At 46.0% G+C, this 25,278-nt stretch overlaps 1 protein-coding gene across 1 annotated transcript in view; it reads right to left on the reverse strand.

Moving 5' to 3' along the window:
- The window catches only part of LOC119456845 (WD repeat-containing protein 7-like), a 124,994-nt gene extending 103,382 nt beyond the window's left edge, over window positions 1-21,612 (reverse strand). Inside the window, exons 1-7 of the mRNA XM_049669101.1 lie at window positions 21,385-21,612; window positions 18,948-19,054; window positions 15,577-15,655; window positions 6,887-7,055; window positions 5,431-5,501; window positions 3,575-3,694; window positions 2,437-2,582 (exon numbers count right to left, since the gene is read on the reverse strand). Coding sequence (XP_049525058.1) covers window positions 2,437-2,582; window positions 3,575-3,694; window positions 5,431-5,501; window positions 6,887-7,055; window positions 15,577-15,655; window positions 18,948-19,054; window positions 21,385-21,546 — 854 coding nt within the window. The 5' untranslated portion in view covers window positions 21,547-21,612. The remainder of the gene's footprint in view (window positions 1-2,436; window positions 2,583-3,574; window positions 3,695-5,430; window positions 5,502-6,886; window positions 7,056-15,576; window positions 15,656-18,947; window positions 19,055-21,384) is intronic.
- Window positions 21,613-25,278: the final 3,666 nt, after the last annotated feature.

Consider the following 25,278-nt stretch of genomic DNA (forward strand, 5'->3'; position numbering starts at 1 on the left):
TGAGATGATACACTCACAAACAGACTGATAAAACCCTGGCGTTCGGGCTGGCAGTGACTGATGACTGTTATGACTAATATTCAAGCGACATTAAAATGAAACAATCAGCTTAGACCAACTAAAATATTCTTGAAAAACGCAATTTTCTCAAGTTTGAAATAATAGGCTGATTATTAAACAGAAAACGAAGGTCAAAGTTCCAGTTCTTATTTTTTGCGCCGGAGCCCTAGCGCCAAGGTCACTGTGACGTCACACAATTCAAATTATCGACTTGTATTTCAGTCGTCTTGCCTCGGTAAATGTTCATGAAACTTCCTAAGTCTTTGGGCCTTTTACAGTACAATATAGTCCATACTTACAAATGAAAGATTAATTAGGCATGAGCAGGTGCTGTCAAAATCTATGTAAGCATGGCAACCTGGTGCTAAAACTTCCAAGATGTCATTGCCGCTCTTCTTTCATTCTTGCGGGTTTTTTTTTCGGGTTTACGGAACCTCTTCTAAGAGTAAATGTTTTGGGTATAGTTTAACGATAATTTATTAATATAGCTCAAAGATTTTTCTGTTTAAGGCGGGATGGTAGGGTAAACCGACCAAAAATGCACTTTTTGGTTCTAGCACCAAAAAGTTCTACAGAGCCGGTGGAACAAGTCAGTGCAACGGCAACTGTGAACGAGCGATCCAAGTCATTTAAACATCGTGCCAGAATTCATTCCCCCTGGGATTAAAAAATGGTAGGCGCGCGCCGCGTTTACGTGCCGTGTTATTTGCTTTGAGTGCTACGTATTACTGCGTTTTATCGCATAATTGCACTTGTTAGGAAATGTGTAGGCAATTCATCCCTAGTCTGTCAGTTGACACCACAAATTTTGCCATTGGATGACGTTACTGTACTGTGTTGCATGATCGCTGCTGCTTCTTTGTTGTTAAAGGCAATTTTGCTCACGTGTTGCATTTTTAAGTTGATTAGTTTAGTACATTGCGGTGTCACAACATGCCAAGAAGCAATGCAAAGTTGACGAGGAAGAGAAAGCCTCAACGTAACCAGCACCTGGATAGAAATACCGATAACAACAAGAACAGCAACAACAATCTACGTCGTAGCGTGCCGGTTTTTTAAATATGGCTGAAAGTTCTCCATGTGGCAGTTTGAACGTCGACAGACTAAGGGTTTCATTTCCTTGACATAGATCCTTCGGTAAGTTTTTCAATCATGTGCTGTGTGCAAGAAATACAAGAAAGGTGAGCTTCACCTGGAAGAAGACGGGGAGTTGAAGTAGGCTAGCACCTACATGAAATTGTTTATTTCTCGAAATTATAATTTTCAATTTTTTTTATGAAGTTGATGTTCCTTTTCTAGAAAAGTACTCATCCGATCACCGTGAAACTTTTGCAGGTTATAGTGCATTGTGTTACCAACAACGTGAACCTCTAATATTGAAATAATATTACTATGATATTAACCGAAAAAATTAAATCTTAAGGTTCATGTTTAATTAGACATATACAGTATGGTTATTTTTTTTTTGCATGCTGCATGCACAAATCAATTTTTTAGGTTTCGTTTGAAGGCAATCCTATATAATATATAACTATTAATTTTGGCAGTTATCCTGTTATTTATTACTGAGAAAAGGTACATCGAAACATAAAACTCAAGCCAAAATTTGATACCTATTTGCGAAAATTACTCGACATTTTTTGACAAAAAGATACGTGGACATTAAGCTAAAATGCATCTCCCTCTATCATGCAAATTTTCATTTTGCGTTATTCAGTAGTTTTCATGATAGAACACTTAAACAGAAGTGATATATTTACCCTACCATCCCTTCTTAAGCGAGCTAGCAATCAAGCAACATGCCTGTGTATTTGCTGAACGCATTGCTGTGAATGACTTGGTCAATAACACCGACACACGACAGCTTCACAGTCATTTTAATGACACTGTTTCAGTTGTTCAACAAACATTTTATACACTTGAATTTCAGAATACTGTTAATGACTTGAATGATCATGTGCACTTTGTTTTGTAAGTTAATGCCGATTTAAAAAGTTAATGTTCGCCTGGTATTGTGGACTTTGTTCTAGAACTTTATAAGAACTTTAGCTTTTTAGATTTTAACTGTTTTACGGTGAAGTTGTTAGGCTCTCGTTGGTCGGAATTTTTCGTAGCGTCGTCGGCGGGCAAAAATGTGGGCCGATCCCGGAGGTAGTACAATACCGGGCCGACCCGCGGCGATCGCGAAGCAGGCTTCAAGAACACAGCAAAGCGAAGCTAAACGTGATACATTCGAGAACACGGCTTTGAAGAAGCCGTGTTCATTCTCAGCAAGCTATCTCTGCCAAGATTCATAACACACCCAGAGTTGTGTTTTATAATTCGTGTATCGATAGACCAATGGAATCAGTGCATGTTCCAATAAGTGTAACTCACTTGGCCGGCAGCTGATAAAGGTAACCTCGACCCTTGTCACTCCACACGCATACACGGTCAGCAGAGATGAACTCTCCTCCCATCCACCGCTCACCCGGCCGGTTGTCCAATGAGCAAAGCAACGCAAAGTCATATGCATCATAGATCTGACCAAAGAGAATCAAAAGCACGGTCAGTTATGACGTTAGGGCTCTTAAACAAAGCAGAAATCTAACGCGGACCAGATTTTTTCACTGGAGAACTTAAAATTAAATTATTGGGTTCTACGTGGCCAGAACACGATCTGATTATTAGGCACGCCGTATAGTGGGTGACTGCGGATTAATTTTGGCCACGTGGGGATCTTTACCGTGCACCAAATGAATGTCATACGGGCGATTTCGCACCTATCGAAACGCGGCCGCCACGGGTGGGATTCGATCCCTCGACATCGTGCTTAGCAGCGCGACGCCATAGCCGCTAAGCCACCAAGGCAGGTAAGAAAACTGTAGCATGCCTTCGGTTCTGGCAGTCAGAAAAAGATGAAATCGATGTGGTTTATCATAGAATTGAAGTTTATTTTACGCTTACTGCATGTCCATTGCTGAAACTCTCAGAGAATACCTTATCGCTGTCTATGCGCCACAACGCATCGATCTCCGTACGGTCTAATGCGCGTTTGTTATTCCACATTTACCCAACGATTCTGCAACATTTGCAAATGGGATAGGGGCCCACACTTAGACTAGCTACTATAATAATCAGGTTAGCAAGCAATGGTCTTGTGAACGCTATTTCATATCTGACCTGCACAGTTCAGACTGTTCTCGCACAAATTATTTTGAAAAACGTGTGCGTTATAAATGACCAAATAAGGTAATTATTCATTCTGAGTTGCAGTTTTTGCTTGAAAATCTTCCTAGGACAGGCTGAAAATATATGGTGGGTTATAATGGGGTGCTCGATGCATTCACTGTCCCTTAGCATCGCCAAGACCGATGCTGCAGCCACTGTCTAATAAAGGCAAGGAATTGACCTCTAGGCCTCTTGGTAATTCCTGTGCACAGCAAAGAGTGTAGGAAACATCACAGATGGCTTCCACTGCTTTGGCGCATGCACAACACCGAGAATCGTCCAAGAAGAAACACTGTGTTCTTACATGCCAGCAATTGGCCGTCACCACAAGTATTGTGCGCTGGTTGTATGCGCAGCACGTCAGGCACAGGGTGTTCAGGCACTTGAGAGTCTTGGACTCGCTCTCGTACAGTGGGCTGTGAGACTGCAGTGGCAAAATGAAATTAACTCGCAAAATTACTCGAAACACTCGACGTTCATTCAAAACGAAGTCGCAACCAACATTATCTTTATTATATACATGAATTGTTATACTCATAAACTCTGAATTCGGCAAACAGTTGTCCGTTTCGCTCGAAGGGCCAAGAATTTATAGCGATAGCAAGGTTTGGCGTTGCAATTGAACTCTTTGGACAGTGTTTCAACCATACATGGGTGTGACATCTTATAGCGACGCAGCACGTAAGGGTAACTGCTGGTGGGCAGAAGAAACATCGCCCCGTCAGCTACCCTGCGTATCACAACGCTGGAGGGACGAGGAATGCAGGGAAAGTCAGGAACGATGTTGCAGGTGTGACACCTCGATGGTGCGCAAAAAGAGACAAACGAGAAACTGTCGGCATTAGTCTGCGGCCAGCGAAATATTCGGTAACGTTAGCTTGACGTTTATTGTATGCTCAGCTCAGACGAGTGCATGCATGTAGACTGCAGCTCAGTGTGCTAGGGTGCACACTTGTGGGCTTATAGTATGCGTGTTTGATGTCATCAGCAGTACATGGTCACATAGAAGGTCCTTATTTTTTATTTTTTTTGCAGCGTTTTACATCTCTCTGAAATGAATCAATGCTTTCGACACAAGTAAGTTGCGCATGAATAGTAATTCAATTTGTTTGCATCCGTAAAGCATCTGTTAGAGTCCATACGTGGGAGCACACATTTGTGGATGCAAAATACCTCCCAGAATATTCGTTTCCGAAGAAGTGTTTTTCGCTGCCTTTATCTTTAATGACGCAAAGATGCAAAAGTGTGGAACGTAAATTTTCGACGGGCTCTTGGAATCGAATTTGATGTTTTAGTGCCAAGCTTAGGGGTATTGATTATGGGGTTGTTCATTTGAAATTGGAATACTTTTAAGCATTAATATAAGAACTTACAAATTGAATCAATCTTGAGTATAACAAATAAGAAAACTTTTCTTAAGTTGACGCCCATAGAAGTTGTATTTTTAGCCTCGATATAATGACTTGTGTTTACTCACGATTCCAATGTAACAAAGTTTCGTTCCAGCTGTGAAGGAAGACTAATGCAGAGTACACAAATTTTTGAGCAAAACATGAGCATTAAACAATCAGACACATGCTATGTTTTTTAAATCTATTCCGGTGAATATGCAAGTAATTGTAAATTAGATCTTGTGATTTATATATGTCATTATGTGAGACGCATTTGAACCTGAATTTGATTGCAGTGGTCCAATGAACACACTTTGTTTTGTATAGTGTTCGAGCACATTTTTTTCCTCTCGGAAACTCGTTAACACACGCGATCCAATGCCATATTCTTAAGGGGCCAAAAACATAACATCGACGGTGCACGTTTTGGCGGTTACTTTTCTGATGGCACGTAGCAGCTTGCGAATGCAAAGTCGCACCTTCCTGACTGTTTCATTGTCAACTGGCTTCACTGCACTGATCCTCATATTTAGCTCTGCACTATTTGTTCCAGACATTCTGCACAATGCTTCGGACACAAAGCGTTAAAATATTGGCTAGTATGCTGCAAAAACACTGCACGCTGCCACTTTCCTTTAGGCTTCCAGAACAAAGTATGGCCACAGAAACATTTCTGGAGTTTTGAAGGACGCATTTCTTGTTTGAAAAAGTTCAGTTCTTCTTGCAGCCCTTTATTTCTAAAAAAAATAACACATGTCGTGTGACAAACCCTGTAATCATCAGGCGACAGACTCCAGACCTTGGCCACGCCAGAAGCGTTGAGGGCTACGACGACATCATCTGCACAAAGCAATCGCAAGAAAAAAAATCAGGGAAAAAACAAGAAAAAAAATCGAAGATCTACGCTACTTTCAAGAGCTGCGTACCACAGACGACTGCACATAGCCACTACTATTCCTTAAAGAGACGGTGAAACACCTTTGCTTGAAACGTTAGCAACATGCTGGAATGAGATTGAATGTTTTGCCGAAAAGGCGAGGCATTAATAGCAACAGCAAATTATTAGACAACTACATGAAGTAGGGTTCGCAGTTTTATAGGCCGTATATGTTGCAGTGAGCATCCGATTACTAATTAAATTGCCACGCACGCACGCAATGGCCGCCCGGAGTAGCCAGCGCCCCCCTCTCTACCCTGGCTACTCCGGGCGGCCATTGCGGCTGCGCGTGCCCACCCGGGCCGCTGTATCTTGAAAGCCATCTGCGACGGGGACAGAGTCCGCCGAATGTTGTGTTTTCGCGGCTAAGTTCGCGCTAAGGCGAGACGCAACACGAAGGTCAATTTGCTCGCTGCTGCAGCAGCGCTTCCTCACTCCAACGTTTTGACAGCGAGTTTCCACGGTCATCGAGTAAGATGCGTTCATGTTTGCTTGTGCGCGCTCGACACCATGCTTGTTAATTCAGCTAATAAGCGAATGTTTACAAGTTTATACGTGGCCGATAAAACTACTATCCCTACTTCGTATAGATGTCCATTAATTTGATACCGCAATCGATGCTTTGCCTTTCGAGCAAAACTGCTAGTTTTTTTACTCTATTCAATAATTGTTTTAGTGCCCTTTGATTTGCTTTAGTTTAATGATTAATTTAATAAACTGTGAACTTCTGTAGACCACGTGAATGAACCAAAATACACAAACATACACAAAAATACCATCGAACAACTAACATAGCACTGTGCCATTGTCACCCTGTTTAGGTCGCAAAATGTAAGTTTGCCATCATTTACTCCAATATAGGGAGGTAAGGCACCAAGGCAATCAGTAGGTAAGCTCTCCTAAGTAACAAAGGGCCTAATAAAGAAACGACGAAACATGAAAGTGACAAACTCGAGCGATCAGATAGAATTCGCTGAACTTTCAAAACTGATCAACAAGAAGAAAGTCAGGGATATTTGAAATTATAACGTGGAAAAGATTGGGGAGGCGGTAAAATATGGGCGCAGCATGAAATCAGTAAGAAGAAAACTTGGCATATGACAAGGCAATATGTATGCACTGAAAGACCCGCAGGGTAATATCATCAGCGATTTCCATGACATAGTAAAAGCAGCGGAAGAATTCTATACTGACCTGTAGAGTGCCCAGAGCAACCAAGCAATAGGGTGACTTTACAGTGTAATTAACGTTCTAAAGTACAAAAGTGAAATCCTGCCGAATGACTCACCATTACGTTTATGCGATCGCATAACATGCATGGCGTTGATCCAGTCCGTGTAAACGCGTGACGCTAGCTGGAAGGCCACAGTTAAAGTCATTGTGTCGAGGATGACGACGTCCGGATAGTAGCCGTTGCAAAACAGATAAGAGCTTTCACCCCCGGAAAGCATATGGGACTGGAATAAGTGCAAAAGGGCATGATCCAGAATGAGCAGCTAGGCTGTTTTTTGCAAAGTATGACATCAAGGTGCGGAAAATTTTGAAAAGTCTTAGTACAAAAGAAGACCTTAGAGGAGTATACTAATGACATCATATTAGACTTGTCCTATTTTTACTCCAATGAAGGCTAGAACAGTCCAAAACAAAGAAAAACTGGCAAGCGTTGAACCACTACAAATAATTCATCATAATTGTCTTTACGAACCAGTTTAGTTTCAGTACTTAGGAGGTTCATAATACATGGCTTGATCCGATAATGCAATCACTGCAACACCTATACGCAAGCACAGCCAAAAAAAAGTGCACACAGTGCTGTTAATTCTTATCAGAAATGTCATCATACCTGACCATATTGATACACGACGTCTAGCAATTTTGCTCTATGTCATGACATCACATTTATGTTGATGATGCCATGTCCGGCATTTTCAGGCCCATTTAAGTATCAAATTGAAATCTTGTACATTTACGTGTGAGAAGCATGTGGTATAGTTTCTACAACTTCAAAAATATGTGTTAGTACATTTAAGCATGGCAGAAATTAATACTACTGATTGTTCCTTAAGTAAGAGTACCAGGCATGCCTGACTCGATGCTAAACCGATGGCCCATTCATGCTGAAATTCCACACACATGTAGCATTCCCCGGTATATGCTTCAGGGAACAAAGACTGCCTTTAGATTACTGCTGCACATAGTTTGTAACAACTGATGAGTGAAAACAGAGAGGATTCATGTTGTCCCTTAACAATGCTAGGCCTCGAAAGGTAATGGTAAAATAAAAAAGCAAGTACATTGTGAAATATTATTATACAGTCTACCAATCTCTTTCCTGGAGCGCTTGAGTAGTGCTTTGCGAGTCAACAAAAAGATCCTTCACGGATATAAGCCAATCTGAGCGACTGATGGATTAAAGACAGCGACGCTGTATAAACGAGTCCTCACACCGTTCGGAAGCACTAGGGGTCGTTTATTTAGTTGTTCTTGGTGACGCTTCTCATGCAGGCTGCATTGCATCATCGTGCTGTCAGTATTATCTCCTTGCTGGCCTCCAACATGAAACCAATAAAACGCAATTGGAGAAACAATTGACGAATTACTGTCTAAAAAATGTCACAGTTTCGCCCTAAGGGCGAAGCAATGAATGCGATAGCAACACAGCAATGTCATACGAAGTAAGGTGAGCGGCTTTGGTAGCAACAACACGCAGAACTGTTGTCGACGCCATCGGCGTTTTGCCCGCGTTAGCTCAAAATGCGTGCGGCGTTGGTGACTGTTGCTGGAGCCTCTGATATAAATAGGCACTTGATAAGTGGTTCTTGAGGGAAAGGGAAAGGTTGGCGCTATCTTCTGCAGCCCTTGAGGGAGCACGGCTCAGCGCCAATTAGGCACTTGGTGCCGCAGCTAAACGTCGCCTCCCTTCCCTCCCCCTCCCCCACGGCCTCTCGCGCGTCTGAAGAAGGCGCGTTTGCTCTACATATATGGTGATTGTAAAGGAGAAAAGAGACGCCTACTTCTGCAGCCCTTAAGCGAGCACGGCGCAGAACGCGTGTTTGTTCTCCGCCGCGCGTTCACTCCCCGTGAAAGACGCGCCCCTCGCGCCCTTTCACTCGCACATACAGCGTTCGGCGCGCGGCGACGATTTCATCTCCAAATGACGTCATACGGAACCTCACGGCGACGGCGACGGCGACGCCGACGGCAGAAATCTGCTTTTGAGTGTCCATATAAATCGCAATAAAAAATCCGCACGATTAGGTCGTTGTTTACTGGAATGAAGTTGTACGCAAGCCAACTTATTTAATAACCTCTAATATGAATACAGGACAAGAGAACAGCAGGCAGCGTGTCTCAACCAGAGCAGCTCAGGCAATCTCGAGCACGCGCCTCCCGGACGACAGGCGATGTGGCTGCAGCGCCGAGCATTCCTCTTCACTACAATCGCCCCCCATCGGAAAAGGAGCCACCCTGGCAACTTATGGTGAACATAGAATCATTGGGTCGTAATACGGCTTCAGGCGTTGTACGTGGACGGTTTCACGCCCACGACAGCGTTGGTCCGTAGGAGGCGGGACAGGCTCGACAATATAGTTCACAGGCAATGTCTGCGCTACAACACGGTAGGGTCCTTGATGTTTGGAAACAAGCTTGGATGAGAGTCCAGCAGGAACGGCAGGAACCAAAAGCCACACAAGGGAGTCCGGAAGAAAGTGACAATGCGGGTGATCATCGTCACGCCGAGATTTTTGTTGCCATTGGTCAACGGCTGTAAAGGAACGGGCGAGCTGATGGCATTCCTCTGCACGGCGGACAGCTTCAATGGGCGTACATTCGGATGAGCCGGGTCTGTACGGAAGAATGGTGTCGAGGGTAGTCGAAGATTCGCGGCCATACAAGAGGAAGATTGGGGAGAAGTTTGTGGTCGCCTGTGGTGCAGTGTTGTAGGCGAACGTGATGAATGGCAAAATTGTGATCAGAGGCGACGTATTTGGAGAGCATGTCGCCAAGGGTGCGGTTAAATCTTTCCGTCAGACCATTAGGTTGAGTATGGTAGGCGGTGGTGGTGCGATGAACGATGCGACATTCAGCAAGGAGCGCGTTTACGACTTCGGTGAGGAAGACACGTCCTCTATCACTCAAAAGTTCGCGAGGTGCACCGAGACTGGAGAATAAAGTTTTTCAGGAGGAAGGATGTTATATCATGAGCTGTGGCAGCAGGCAGAGCGGCTGTTTCTGCGTATCGCGTCAAATGGTCGATGGCGACGACTATCCAACGGTTTCCGGAAGCCGTGCTCGGAAGGGGTCCATACAGGTCAATGCCAATGCGATCGGATGGCCTGGCCGGACATGGGATTGGCTGGAGTGGACCAGCGACATGCTGAGCAGGAACCTTGCGGCGTTGGCACTCAGGGCACGACCGAATGTACTTACACACAAAGGTGTACATGCCACGCCAATAAAACCTGGAGCGAAGCCGGGTGTACGTCTTGAAGACAACCGCATGTGCACACTGCGGGTCAGTATGGAAGGCAGAACATACTTGACCACGAAGATGTCGAGGTATGACCAGCAACCACTTGCGGACGTCAGAGACATAATTCTGGCGATAGAGAAGTCCATCCCGAATTTCGAAGTGAGATGCTTGACGGCGCAAAGCTCGAGAAGGTGGCGGAACAGTCGAAGGTTTTGAAAGGAAGCGGATAAGAGCACTAATCCAGGCATCCTTGAGTTGCTCCGAAGCCATGTCGCAGGCCTGCTGGGAACGAAAGCACTTGGTCAACGGCAGAGAGGCAGGCATCGCTTTCAGTTGACACGGGCGAACGGGAAAGGGGCGTTGGCATCAGCGTGGCGGTGGCCAGACCTGTAGACAACGCGCACGTCGAAATCTTGCAACCGCAAAGCCCAGCGAGCTAATCGACCTGAGGGGTCCTTCAACGTGGACAGCCAACAAAGTGCATGGTGATCTGTAATCACGGCGAAGGAGCGGTCATAGAGGTAGGGTCGAAATTTACCAAGTGCCCAGGTTATGGCCAAACATTCCTTCTCCGTAACGGAATAATTCGTCTCTGCTTTGGTGAGGGTGCGGCTTGCGTATGCAACGACGTACTCGTCGAATCCAGATTTGCGCTGCGCGAGCACAGCGCCGAGTCCGACACCGCTGGACGTCGGTGTGTCATAAGCGGACGACCAGGCGTAATCGTTCAAGTCGCTCCGTATAGAAGCTGATTCAAGGAAGCGGTGATGGACGTAAAATTCCGAATGAAGCGGCGAAAGTAAGAACACAGGCCAAGGAAGCTGCGAAGTTCTCTGACGGAATAGGGTTCCTCTTACGGAGGAAAGCCCGAAAGGCATAACACGAAATTCATATTGGCCATCTGGTGTTACAAAGGCCGTTTTAGGTTGGTCTTCGGGTGCCATGGGGACTTGCCAATAGCCGCTGCGTAAGTCGATAGAAAAGAACTCCGCGGATTGGAGACAGTCAAGGGCGTCGTCAATTCTCGGAAGAGGGTAAACATATTTACGAGTTATTTTGTTAAGACGACGGTAATCGACACAGAATCGAATCGATCCATCCTTCTTCTTAACAAGAACAACGGGAGATGCCCAGGGGCTATCCGAAGGCTAAATGACACCGCGCTTCAGCATGTCAGCTACTTGATCATCGATGACACGGCGCTCTGTCGCGGATACACGATATGGTCTTTGTCGCAGTGGCGCACTGGTACCCGTGTTGATGCGATGAAAAACAGTTGACGTGCAGCCCAAGGGAACATGCTGGCAGTCGAAAGATGAACGAAACTTGTAGAGAAAGCGTAGAATCTGGGCGCGTTGGGAAACAGTCAACGTGTGGGCGATGGAGCCATGTAAAACATCGGGTGAAGTCGGCTCCTGCGTGGGGTTACAGGTCACTCCGGCGACCTCATGAGTGGCGATGGAACCAGTTGGCATGTCAATGATGGCAGCAGCGTCGACACACTGGACGCGGCCAACGCACTCCCCACGAAGCAAAGTGAGAGGACAGGACACTCGGTTGGCGACGAGCAGTCTGCTGACAACGGCATGAACGTCCAAAAGAGCGAAAGGCAGCGGGGAACATTTGCGGCGAGCGAAAATTGCAGATGGCGTAAAAAGCGCACTGGCACCATCAACAATGTTGCATGACACCGTGGCAAGGGCAGATGAATGCGGTGGAGTTGTAACGTCTTCGGCAACAAATACTTTATCTTCAGGTTCACGAGCGTCAAGGAGTGGGGCATGACACAGCGTTTAAAATTCCACTGCAGCACGAGAACAGTCGATGACGGAAAGGAAGTCCCAGACCAAATAAGATCGTGGGAACAAGAACACAGCACCAAAAATTCGACGATGTAGAGGAGGCCGTTGATGACAACGCGAGCAGTACACGCAGCTGCAGGCGTGATGCGGTCGGCACTTGCAGTACGAAGTGATACGTTTAACAGGGGCGTCATAACTTTTCTGAGCGAACGGCAAAGTTTGGCACTAATAACTGAAACTGCGGCACCAGTGACAACGAGAGCGAGTGCAGTGACGCCGTCCAGATATACATGTGGACTTGGTCTGTTCGTGGGTGACGCAGTTCTTGCCTCTGGAACTGCGGCGATTAGTTTTTCCCGTTCAGGCGTAGAAGGACGACGACGCATCGGCGAAAGCGAGCGGCGTCGAGGCGATGGCGAACGGCGGTCAACAAGAGGGCGGTGGTCGGAGTAGGAAGACATCGGGCCAGGGTTCTGAGACGCGGAGGATGACGGGTATGGGGAAACGTATGGTTTGGTGTCGAAGCTACGGAGGTAGGATGGTGCGCGGCGACGGCAAAATGGTGCAATGTGGCCAGGTAGACCACACGCAAAACATATTGGCCGGTTGTCAGGAGTGCGCCATTGTCCACTGCTCTCTGAGAGAACAGCACACAGAACAGCAGGCAGCGTGTCTCAACCAGAGCAGCTCAGGCAATATCGAGCTCGCGCCTCCAGGACGACTGGCGATGTGGCTGCAGCGCCGAGCATTCCTCTTCACTACAAACTATATATAATTACGTTTCAAAGCGAATATTTTGGTTTCTGGCTCTTCTTTGGTTAACATTCGATACCGAGCAGGCTGCCGCACACCTCCGCGCGAATCGGCTGTAGAACTCCCTTTCATAGCTTCGTTGTAGAAGCAACATTCTTGTGTAGCTGCATGGTTCGAAAAAACTATGCTTTTGAACGAAAAAAAATTACGAGGTTTTACGTGCCAGAACCAGCTCTGATTATGAGGCACGCCGTAGTGGGGGACTCCGGAAATTTGGACCACCTGGGGTTCTTTAACGTGCACCTAAATCTAAGTACACGGGTGATTTCTCATTTCGCCCCCATCGAAATGCGGCCGCCGTGACCGGGATTCGTCACGCGACCTCGTGCTCAGCAGCCCAACACCATAGCCACTGAGCAACCACGGCGGGTTTTGAGCGATGGCAGTTGCCCGGACTCGTAAAGTCGGTTTCGGATGGTGCAATTTCGCTGGTAATTTCACACTTACAACGTGGCAGGTGTGGTAAAAGAGCCATATACTTCTTCGGTCGTGCAATTTTTCAATGCTTGGAGGTGCTTAGGGCACGTCACGGCACGGTGAACCAATGAGGATTGCAAGGCACGTCACTGTAACCTGGCTGCTTATTGTCTGTTTTAATATCGTAACGAGTTCAAGCAGACAGATATTTCACAACAATAGTTTCCAGTTTGTTACACTTTGTTTTCGTTGAAGTGGACTGAATAAGTCCAATGTAGTAATAATTCAGTCTTCCACTAGAAGGTTGCAAATGCGAAACTAGCCGCCACAATAGGTGCTCGTCAAACAGTAATGTGAAGTCCACATGATACGGAAATAGCTGCAAAAAAAAAAAAAAAACAGCGTGAAATCGGTCCATGTGAAAATAGGTTTAAGTCGCACAGTGCGGTATCCTGAACCTAGTAGCTGCGTTCGTATTGCACTTTATTTGCTTTGTTGTGCAGTGCTCGAGCAGTCTAGGCAACAGCGTGGAGCACAGTACATCCACTGCACGATCAATGCCAAATGTAATGCCCTTGTTACCTGCAACACATTGAAGTATCAAAAACTTGGGGGACGATTAAGCTTCGCCTTTAAGAGAGGAACGCGATATCATTTAAACATCTCTGACTGCTTGTCACGCTTTCCGGCAACTGCAGTTTATGTAACCGTAATGTGACCGGGAAACTACCGGCGGCGAACGCTATGCAAGAAGGCGAGCCTTCTGGTAGAACCGCGGCCTCTAGCGTGGGGCCGTGGGCCGATCGTGGTAATTGTGGACAGCCGCGCCAAAAAAAAAAAATAATAATTTTCAGGTTTCTGTTATGGTTCCGCACTTTTAATATTTCATTCCGAGAAGATTTAACATAAAAGGCAGGCGCTGTTGGTGTTTTGTTTCATGACATTTGTTTGTGGGCTGTCAGCCTCAGAATTCCGAGGAATAACTTTGTCGAGAATGTAAGACAATGTGTGAGCAACTTTTGTGATATAATGATCTGGCAATATAACTAGCATATACCCAATGTCATATAAAGCAAGGCGTGGCATATACATATAGCCTACATATAATTTTTCTTGTAACCGACAACGCCGCCGAAGCCGACACCGGGTTTTCTGCGACACGAGACCCTTAACAATTTCACGTTAAGACTAGAGGGTGATGCATTAGGCACTGATCAAACCACTGTACTGAATCTCAAAGTTAACTACATTACTTGGTTGCATTGATGAAATTTTATTGGCATCTTGCTCAATGAGCTGGTGGATTGTTCACCCATATTGTATTGAGTGTAGAGGTTTGCGATTAGTAAATTTTAAGATTGGATTAAATACAAATTGAATGCGCAAGCGAATGAAATCGAATATCGAATAGGTTTCAAAAGATGAAGAGCAGTTCTCACAATTACTATAAATGACTTTAAATATAAACAGGCCCAGCAACAGACTCTCCTATAAAATGATTTTCACGTCCTAGTATTTATAACGTCAGCACGAGTATGTGACTACACTGCGTGTTTAATAAAATGAGAAAGCTTTAAGAACTACAAGAACTACTAAGCTGTTTGTTCACGTGCACAGAACTCTTTATCAAAGTGCGTATGATTTTGGTTTATCCGTTAAAGTCTAGCTTTTCTACCAATGTAGCTGGCTCCACTGCATAACGTTTTATATTTTATACTTACTATAACCGTGGGGTTGACATTTATCGTATATTTGTATGTTTGATTATGCACAGTGAACGATTTCAAATGTTCGAATACAGTAAAAAATGTTTTTACACAAGAATAGTGACTATTGTTCGAAGACCAAAACGAATAGGACAATATTCGATTTGTTATTTGACCATTGGAATTATTTGCACACCCTTAGATATGTAATAAGACTGTCCAGTTCATAGAGAAAACAATCAAGAAAGAGCTCCTCATAACAGCGAAAACTATAAGTCCTTTCTAGTAGCTGTGACAGTGGTTAAGCCCTGATCGGGTTCTCCTACAGCTCTCGTAAGATTTGTCAGAACAAAAAGCCGCCAGCACATCACTAAAAAATGTAGAGTGAAACAGTGGACATGTCACCAGCGCGGTGACAACAAGAAAGCCGAGCAGCAATGTGCTAAAAAACAAGATAATAGGTCGAGCAACTAAAAAGAATTACAACGAGACATGTGATGATTTTTAGAAGGCCAAAGCTCTTGTATGTACTGGAACGAATACTGCAACAGGTTTATTGTCTTGTGAGGAGGGTTGCTTGTGCAAGTACAGCTGACAAAAAAGGCTATGATTATTTCGATACACATCACTCGGGCGACCACATATCAGGACCCCTTTGAAGTGCGAGGACACCTACTGATCTGTGTTACGGTCATCCAAAATCCCGTTACTGTAAATTCCACAAGGCATCGCTAATACACCGATATGAAATAAATGCATACCCCACCTGCATATATGTGTGAACATAGGGAAGCATGTTGCTCTCCAGGCACGTGCCGTCCGTCAAGTCCCACAAAGACAGTTCACTGCACACAGAGATATCACACCTCAAGTGGTTTACACGTGGGCCAGTGTAACAAGACATACTTCAACCATTTGACTAACGTGGGCACATCAGGTAATTGGTGGCACATATTTAAAACAGAACATGGACGTAGGTAAGGCATACAGAAAAACCGACACATGACTCCGCAAACAGTATTCGCTGTATGCCTTTTCTACATCAGCGTCCTTAATACTATATTGTTTTATAACTGAAGCAGTCATGTGTGTGTTTCTTGGAAATAAAGGTAAGAAAAGGCATTTGGACAAAACGACACAACGCAACTGTTAACTGGACAAGTGATGGTTTGTATTGTGGAGAGCAACGTATAGCACAAGAGTGAGCAAAATCTGCAGCAACGGAGGGGAGGCTACTAATCACTAAAACACTGCAAAACTAAAAGAGAAAACATCCAAAATACATAACGTTACTCTGTTCAACTTCATGTGTTTGCTTTCTTTTTCGATGTAACATACTACATTCTGCCAAGAACTAAATAAAGCACCACGTTATTCAAGACTGGTATTAATTAAATGTTTTTGCAAAAAAAGTCACAGGCCTGCGCGGCACATGCAGCAGAGTCCACAGGGTAAGCTGGTAGAGCGGCTCAAGAGTAGCTCCAATTTGGGCACCATGCACAACAGGGTCTTTGCGGCAGTCTGTTCGCCTCGTTTTGACGAAAATGATCTCAACTGTCCGCCTGGCGTCGACGGCGACCTGCGGCTTGTAATGCTTTCTCCACAGCAGTCTGCTGAGCCCGATCAAGCCTTACAACTACAACTTACATGTCGGGCGCGCCGCGTTTGCAGGCACCGTCACTAGATGGCGCCACCATACTGGCCGAGGCCCGGCAGCTCGGGAGCGCATTGATTGCGCGCCTCGTCTGAATGGCATATCGTCGTCTGCGCCTGCGGACGCTGCGTTTGCAGGCATTTTACCTAGATGGCACCACCATACTGGCGGAAGCTCGAGTCGTCTCACCCTGCGTTTGCCTTGGGGTATTTTCTGCGGCCCGATAGCAAGCGCTTGTGTGGCTCAGTGGTAGAGGATCTGGCTCCCACGCAGCGGGCGCGTGTTCGATCCCGGCGGGAATCGGGTACTTTTTTCGCGTTTCCGCCGATAGCGGTTACGCGGCGGACGCCGGCGGCGGCATTATCGCGACCCGAACGGCTATTGAAATGAGCCCATAACAGCTTACACTGTAAAATTGAAGACGCGGAGGAAGTTGTCCGCCGAGCTGAGAGGAATGCTACAAGAAGACCACTTTCAGTGACCTTGAAAAGTAAAGTTCACAGCTAAGCACAATTTTGTACCGGCTTAGGGATTCAACACTGGCGCGCTGCTTACTTGGTAAGCGGGTGAACCTCAATTGACAACCTGAGCTGCTACAAGCCCTAGACAATGCTAGCGAATGGCTGAGTACTGCTGTTATCCACCCAATCAGCTCATATGTACCGGGTGTTTTAAAGTGTGGAGCACTTTAGGGGCCCGGGCTGTCAGCGTCTAAGGTGTCATGTCGTCACGCTCAGAAAACACAAGCGCAAAACAGGGCCAAAACATGCCAATACCAACGCAGAACCGGGTAAAATTAAACTAACTAGCTTCAGAATAATAATGTTACGTCGTGTCACTGCCAGTAAAAAGTGAAGGAAGCGAGAGAAGAGAAAGAGGAAGACGACGTTGCTCCTACGATTGACACCAGCCAGCATAGACCAAGGAGCTACATCTTTTTGCCTCAATCATTAAACCCTCTCCCGAGGCCGTAACAGATTGGTGGAGGTGCTGGGTAATACGAACCCAACGACGGAAGCTCTACTCCCTGGTCTTCGCCGCAGCCGCCGCCTTGCCGGAATTCCGCCTTCGCCGATCGAGATGATGTCCCAACTCCAGACCTCTGATGCATCGGGGGCAACTCCTACGGCTCCTCGCCCTGGCCGTACTACCGAGTGCCGCCAAACATTGGAGGAACCTCAGGGGAAGACGTTGACGAGTGGCTCAAGAACTATAAGCGGGTGAGCAGAAGCAACGGCTGGGACTCGGCAGCGCAGCTCAGTCATGTTGTATTTTCACTGACGAACACTGCTCTCATGTGGTATGAAAAACACGAGGACGTTTTCACCACTTGGGATATTTTTGTTGAGGAAGTACAGAAGTGCTTGGGCGATTCTAATGTGAAGAAGCGAGCGGAGCAGACATTGGCTCAGAGGGCACAGCCTCCAGGGGAGACATGTACCACATATATAGAAGAAATTTTGAAGCTGTGCAAGATAGTGAATCCTAGGATGACTGAAGAGGACAAGGTTGGACACGTTCTGAAGGGGATAGCCGAAGACGTGTACAATTTCTTGATTGGAAAAGAGAACCTGAACTCCGTGTCTGACGTGATGCAGCACTGTCGCATATTTGAAACGCTGAAGATGCGACGGATAGCTCCGAAATTTGGCCGTCTGTCAAACGTGCCAACAGTGGCTAGTGTCGACACTATGTCGCCTAATGACCTCTCGTCGACAATACGCCAGATTGTACGGGAAGAATTGCTTCGATGCCAGCAAATCTCTCATTGCCCCAGCGCCTTTCAGGACGGCTATGCAAGAGAGACAGCACGTGCGCGAACGCCAGCCGCTCCGGCCCCATGGCAGCCATCATTTAATGCAGCAGACGTCGATGAATGCCAAGGTAAAATACAGGAATACTAATGAATTATTCGAATTAATTACCAGAAGTGCTGCCGCCGGGTACCTACCGGTAAAATAAGTACAAGCGCGCTTCCGGCCTGGTGCTCGGCCATTATGGGACCTGAACGCTTGGAAAGGGGTGTTTGACCTCAACCCGAAGGTGCCCCACCTCAATAGGTGCTTGGGGCGCCACATGGGAAATGACCGCCATGGGAGCGGCCCAGACACCACTTGATTTCCGTGCTCACGTTGGTTTCGACGGGAATTCAGGGCGCAGGCTCCTTTCCCAAGCGTATCACCCCTGAAGGAAGCCGAACGCCAGGCCGGGGTACGCTTGTACCCTTTTGAACCAGTGGGTGCCCAGGCGGCGGTGAGAATCGAACCCACAGCCTCCCGCAGCCGAGGCGGGCGTTCTACCACTATGCAGCAATTTTCAACACACTATAAGAAAGATAACTTCCAAAGGTGAAATTTAGTGACAAGATGTGTTTAAGGGTAGGGGGGGGGGGGGGGGCAATATTCTGTTATTCAGTATTTGTCACCAACATTGCCTGCATTTCTTTTTAAAGGTATGTCACTCTGTAAAGCTTGTCCACATACCCAGCCTCGGAAGAGCTGACCAGCAAAGAGCCTTCACCAGATGGAGAGGCACAGGCCAGGCACCGAACTGGACCAGTGTGGCCGAAAAGCATGCTGCGTGGCACAATCTGCAAATACGGCAGAGAGGGTCAGGCATATTCAAGCTGATAGTGTGCTTGGTTATGATGGCAGTGCAAGGATAAAGTGAGACACTGAAAAATGGCACACAGGACAAGGCGCTGAACAGTTTCTCAGTTCAGCAACAACCTAAATGATATGCAGTAGTTCCAGTATGATTCAAGAAACTAATATTAAATTACTTCGAGCATTCAAATATGACTTAATGCATAGGGCCGGGTTGGTGCAATCCATGGAGCATGAATGCCATGTCATTAAATATGACCTCTGCGTATAGTCTACCAGCTTCTTCAAGTGCTCACAGCAATATACAGAGTGTACAACGCGCTATGATAACCAGCAGAAAGTGATACCATTTCTCCAAGATAAGATTGATGACCTCGAAAATCATAGTCAGCAGCACAACATTGTGTTCTACGGCATACCTGATGGAAACGCCCATGGCTCCTAGTCTGCGTCTGAATCACTTGTTAGCAGTCAAACCAGGATCTAGAGTGAACTTTTGCTTTCATTCGTTTTTTCTGCGGGAAATTGTTTTTCGTACCACCCTTCCGTTTTGTATTCTCATTTCTTCAAGCCGCAGAACAAAACACTCAAAGCAGGTGCATACTTTTATCCCCACTGAATGCAATCTGACGTAGAAACTATCTTACATCTCAGCTCGCCCAGATGACTGTGCAAAATCTGGACCACACAAACAGAAACTTGCCACCTGTTTGCGCACGCCGAACGGCATCACCTACTCATACATAATTTATGAGCGACTAACTGGCAATATTATCTTTCATTGTGAGAAAGGCTTAAAGCAGGAGGCAAGCTGTCTCTCAGTCTTTTTTACAGGCCTTTAAAGTTAGCAACAATAAAAATGTCGCAGTTTCGCCCGAAAGTCGAAGCATCAATTGCGATAGCAAATTAGTAGACAGCTATTCGGAGTAGGGATAGTAGTTTTATCGGCTGCACAAACTTGGACACATTCGCTTACTAACTGAATTAACAAGCGTGGTGTCAGCGCGCACAAGCAAACATGAATAGATCACACTGAATGACCGCAGACAACGACTGTCAAAACGCTGGCAGCAAGCGCAGCCGCCGCACTGGGCGAAGGTTCGTGCGGTCTATCGCTTCAACAGAAACTCAGCGGCGAGTGCACAGCGCATACAAAGGTCAGAGTCGTGTGGAGATAAGAGACGGTACTAGCGACCGCCACAGCCGGGCAAAGTACGAGTACAGTTGTTGGCAGAGTAGAAGCTGCGCCCCCCCTCCCTCCCGCGCTGCCTTCCCGCTTTCTTGCTTTCGCGTGGGAGATTGAGTGGCCAGTTCTCCTTGCGCCCGGTTGCAAGATACGCCTTTAGTGCTACAGCACAGCGTCGCCCCGCCTCCCTCCCTCCCATACCCCCACGGCCTCTCGCGCGACGGTCGCGTTTGCTTTCCGCCGTGCGTTCGTTCTCCGTGATAGTGCGCGTCCCCCGCGGGCTTTCGCGCGCGCATACGGCGTGCGGCGACGATTTTATCGCCCTTGGACTTTATACGGAACTTTACGTCGACGGCGTCGGCAGAAATCCGGTTGAAGTGTCCATATAATTGCTATCGCAATAAAATTTTGGGTTATTATTCACAACCTTGAGCACTTTATTATGCACCCAAATCATTTGGTGTACGAGTGGTTTTGCATTCCACTGCCATAAGAATGCTGCTGCAGTAGCGGGGAATCGAACCCGGAACCTCATGCTCAGCAGCAGAATACCACAGTTAATGAGTGACTGAGGCGGAAATTATTTCCGCATGATATCCTGCAATCATCTAATCAATCGAGAGCTGGATCTCGTTCAGCGTGCATTACTGAATTGAGCTTTCTTTTGTTTTAGACACCTTGAAATGTTTCATATCAAAGTAAGTACTTTAAATCGAGCTCTTTTCGAATATCGGTAGTATTAAACAAGAAGGTTTTACTAATCAAACACCTCAAGATTTTATGTTTCTTGAAGCGACAAGAGTTCTGATATTCAGTAGAAACTGATTCTATTAGGTCAGCGTTTGACAGCAGCCCTAAATACTGAGTTGGTGACACGTTGAAGTAGCACCACGGTCGAGGACAAGGGGAAATGGTACTACAAATCGTGATAAGCACTTGTCAGTTAGTTGCGCTATCATAAAGATGGAAAAAAGGCGCGTTGACGAAACTTTGGCTGCTGCATCATCGCTTGTTCGACCACTGTAGGTCAGTGTCCTAATGCCCTAAACTTTTAATAGATTCTTACTGCCACCCAACTGCGTCAGTATTATTTCCCTGCATTAACAGTAGGGGCAGGAGGAAACATACTTTCGCGCCGTCCACAATGTCCCAGATGCATATCTGGCCATCGTTGGAGCCCGTAACGATAATCTTCTGGTCCTTTGTGAAGAAGATAGATGACACGCTGTGTGTGGGGGCAATCTTTCCCCACAGTGTCATGGGAACCACCAGCTGGCTGGAGGTGGCCATGGTAGTACCGCGCTGATCAGCAGGCGTACACGACACTGAAAAGCCACAAACAGCGCTGATCACTCCACGGTGACCCACGAATGACCATTGTTTTACTGATCATCTTGAAACTCCTGCATAAGAGCTAGGCAGTTGCTTGCTTCCAAGTCCACGTACCCCACAACAATGCCTGTGGTGTAAACAGTATACCGAGGGGCTCCATTTCTAATAGAAGCAACCACATTGTCTCTGTCGGCGTTATGTAGTTCCGTGGTTGAAAGAATGCATGACATCCACCGAAATAGCCGTGAGAAGCACTGGCTAACAATCCCCGGAATAGGTTAACTACAAGTACACTAATATTCCTGAAAATGAATAGAGGGTCAGTCACCACAGTACCTCAATTGGTAGTGCATCCCATGCATCGTGCAGAGGTTGTAGGTTTGACTTCCACTAGCGGCAAGTAGCCCTTTCTCGCAGTTTAATTTTTCTTTTCATTTGTACATTTCTAATAAAAACAGTTTACCTATCCACTGCTCGCTTAGTAACAAAAAATAACTGTTTTCGTTCCCCTTATTCTTCTTCTTTCTATTTCATATGTGACATGACGTTATTACAGTGTTGCATCTGAACTCTTGCTGGGAGCAACAAACTTTAGGAGCAACCCTAACAAGAAATTGAGACGTAAAACGTGTTATGCACTTGCCACTGCTTTTCTCAATCAAATTTCACAAAAATGTCATTTTTCGGTCCATTTGTATCAGTAAAAAACATGACATCAACCAGCTCCCACAACGCACATAAATATGTAATGAACACTGTATCTTTAATTCAAACAAGCCACAATATTATCTCAATTGCCGACAGAATGTGATTAAGCGGTAGACAAAAACTGCCTCTTATTAAACGGATGCTTGACGAATGGCAATTATGTTGACACCATGAGAGTTTTTAGAAGTGATATTGCGCGACAGAAGAGTAGGGCACATTCATATTACAATTTTAAACAGAAGAATGAAGAGCAGGGGCATGTGGGAAGTGTCAGAAATCTCTTTGCCCACATTTTGGTCACTTGTGCAGGACTTAAATTGCAATGCAAAGCATACATTCATAATTTTTCTCAATAACAACTACAACTTCACCCTCTTGTAATCATAAGATAAATTGTTCTCGTGTCTCGGACAGGTGCTTTTAAAATATTTTTTAGTAATGTGTGTCCTTTTAAATTAACCGTGAGTTCTTATTATTCGCAGCATAGCCTTCGTCATGTTTGCATCATTAAAACCTACATAAACCTAATACACATAAACCGGATTGAAGGTGATTATTGAAGGACTAGCCTTGGAAATGTTTTGGATAATCACTGATACATATATGACCTGATCACATTATCACCATTTGTGCCCCTATTCATCTCGTCACCTTGTACATACATTGCAACTTGTAAAGGGGGAAAGCTTGAAGGGAAAGCACAGCGCCGTAGCTGTCTCTCGCTAGGAGGTCACCTCAATAGCACTGCTCGAGGGAGGAGAGAGGGGAATAAGAGAACAGAATAAGAAGTTAAAAAGGCTGAAGCTTTGTTATAGTGGGCCTTCCACATCTAGACCACTCATCGGAATCCGCCCGTGCCCTGTGTACTGTAATATTTCAGCGCACATAAAAGAGGAGCGCCACCCACGACAACATTAAGAATGTGTCACAGTTAGTTTAATTAATGAACCCGGATTCGTCAGAGTGCACGCACGCTTAATGGTTATGTTAGATTACGGGCACAAGCCAGACCTGAGTTGCCCAAGTATGACCCCAATAAGCACTATACCACGCACACAAACAGATATGTTAACACGATAGCGTTAAGGGCCCTGCGTCGCAGAAAATCCGGCGTTGGCGTGGGTGTCGGCGTGGGTGTGGGCGTCCGTGGCGGAGAAAATCATTCCGAACCACCCCGACCGCGCAGGCCCTCCGCGTGGTGCAAGGTGTTAGTAAACAAAAATTGAATTTCTCACAGTGAAATTCGTCAGAAAAATGGTAAAGTACGACTTAACCACGACCTAAAGACATTGTGGCATCGGACTGTAATATGAATGTACGAGAAAACATAATTATGTTACGAGGAAACTCAAACAAAAACACCTTTTCCAGCATTTCTACCATACCAACAGCGGCGCGCTCGGGTATGCTACTTGCGAAAATTTTATCCAGATGGCGCTCGCATCCTCGGCAGGTCAAATTGGGACTTGGCCTGGCTAATGCGTTTTGGACACGCGCGCGCGTCAGGGCAATATCAAGCAATTAATAAAATAATAGAAAAAGGTCCTAGGGCCTTCACATTTTATTATAAGACGACTTATATTGCCCCTGGAAAAGCGCATTCCGGGCAATGCATCTCTGTTTTAAAGTTAAGCCGACTTTAGGGGGATCGGTGTGAGCTTGGTCTTTGTAAGCTGGCTTTCCCGCGTTCGGTGTGGCAGTGAAACCGACTCAAAGAAAAATGTGTTGCGAACGGGTCTCGATAACGCTATCGCATTCCACTCTTAAAGGCGAAGCTTAAGCGTCCTCCAATTTTTTTTTTTTGCTCCGTTTTTGCATGACTCCGGCCGCACAATTTATAGAGCACCGGCTGTGTCGGGGCTCATCGAAAAGCGTCACGTGGCTCCTCATGTTAAATTTTTGTACTATGCGACGAGAGGGCCACAAAAACGCAAGGATCTCGTATACATTATGCGAACTAAATACGATAAGCACCTCCCATTGCAAGAACTTTATCCGTGGGACATCCAAATCATGGCCCAATATCCGTGAATTGTTTCAGAAACAAATGGGACATCCTCCGTACGTCCAATTTCGGATATCCCAATACGGTCGTTTGAAGGATACTGCATATGAATCTTTTTCGACCCACATATCCGCTGTTGTCCTCCCAGAGGTATTGTCTTTCAGTTTTTCGTGAGATCATGTGTACATTGTACTTTGCATATTTTCTGTCGCAATTTACTTTGAAAACTTCAGTTAGTTCAATATGCCGATTGTGCCTGCACTTCTACGCTGCACTTCAACTGCACTCTACCCTGCACTTGCACGTGCGCGCGGGCGTACATGTGTGCACGTGATGTGGCCGATCTTGCTTTGGGGGCGTTGTATTCAGTGTATGTGTCACACAACAGCTGCTGCAAATGTAATGTTGATTATATCAGACACTTGTACCGAGCGTACTCCCAAAATGTCCCTCGCGCACATCCAAGGGGTGTCTGCACGAGATGGAAAGTACGACCAAACGATCGTGCAAGGGACGTTCGCTGGACAAATTCAGCAGTTCCCAGGAATATCTATATTCTTGCAGTGAATGTCGAAAGGCAATGGATGCTATTGCAGTCACTGGGCTTCCTCGCCGAAAAGACGAAAAACAGGAATAAAAGAGGGGTCATTAACCCCATCGGAGTTATTACCCTCCATGCTTAGGAACACACACAAAAAAAAAAAAACATAGGCTACCTGGAACTCGACGTCTTCAGACCGTCGGAGGCAAACGACGGGGCAGGACAACTGAGACCAGCTGTCCAACTAACGCCGATGAACCGGCCTGCACTGGCGTTACGCTGTGTTCTTGTCGAGCTGCTGGGAGGAACACCTAGAAGTATGAAACGGCACGCATTGCGAAAATGGCACGAAGAAAAATTTGACGGCACCCATCTCACGATGACTTTCGGTGGTAATTCGCGTTTAGCATTGAATCAGCATAACGACACACTCTGT

The sequence above is a fragment of the Dermacentor silvarum genome, chromosome 6 (assembly GCF_013339745.2).
Source record: "Dermacentor silvarum isolate Dsil-2018 chromosome 6, BIME_Dsil_1.4, whole genome shotgun sequence".
In the NCBI taxonomy this organism is placed as follows: Eukaryota; Metazoa; Arthropoda; class Arachnida; order Ixodida; family Ixodidae; genus Dermacentor; species Dermacentor silvarum.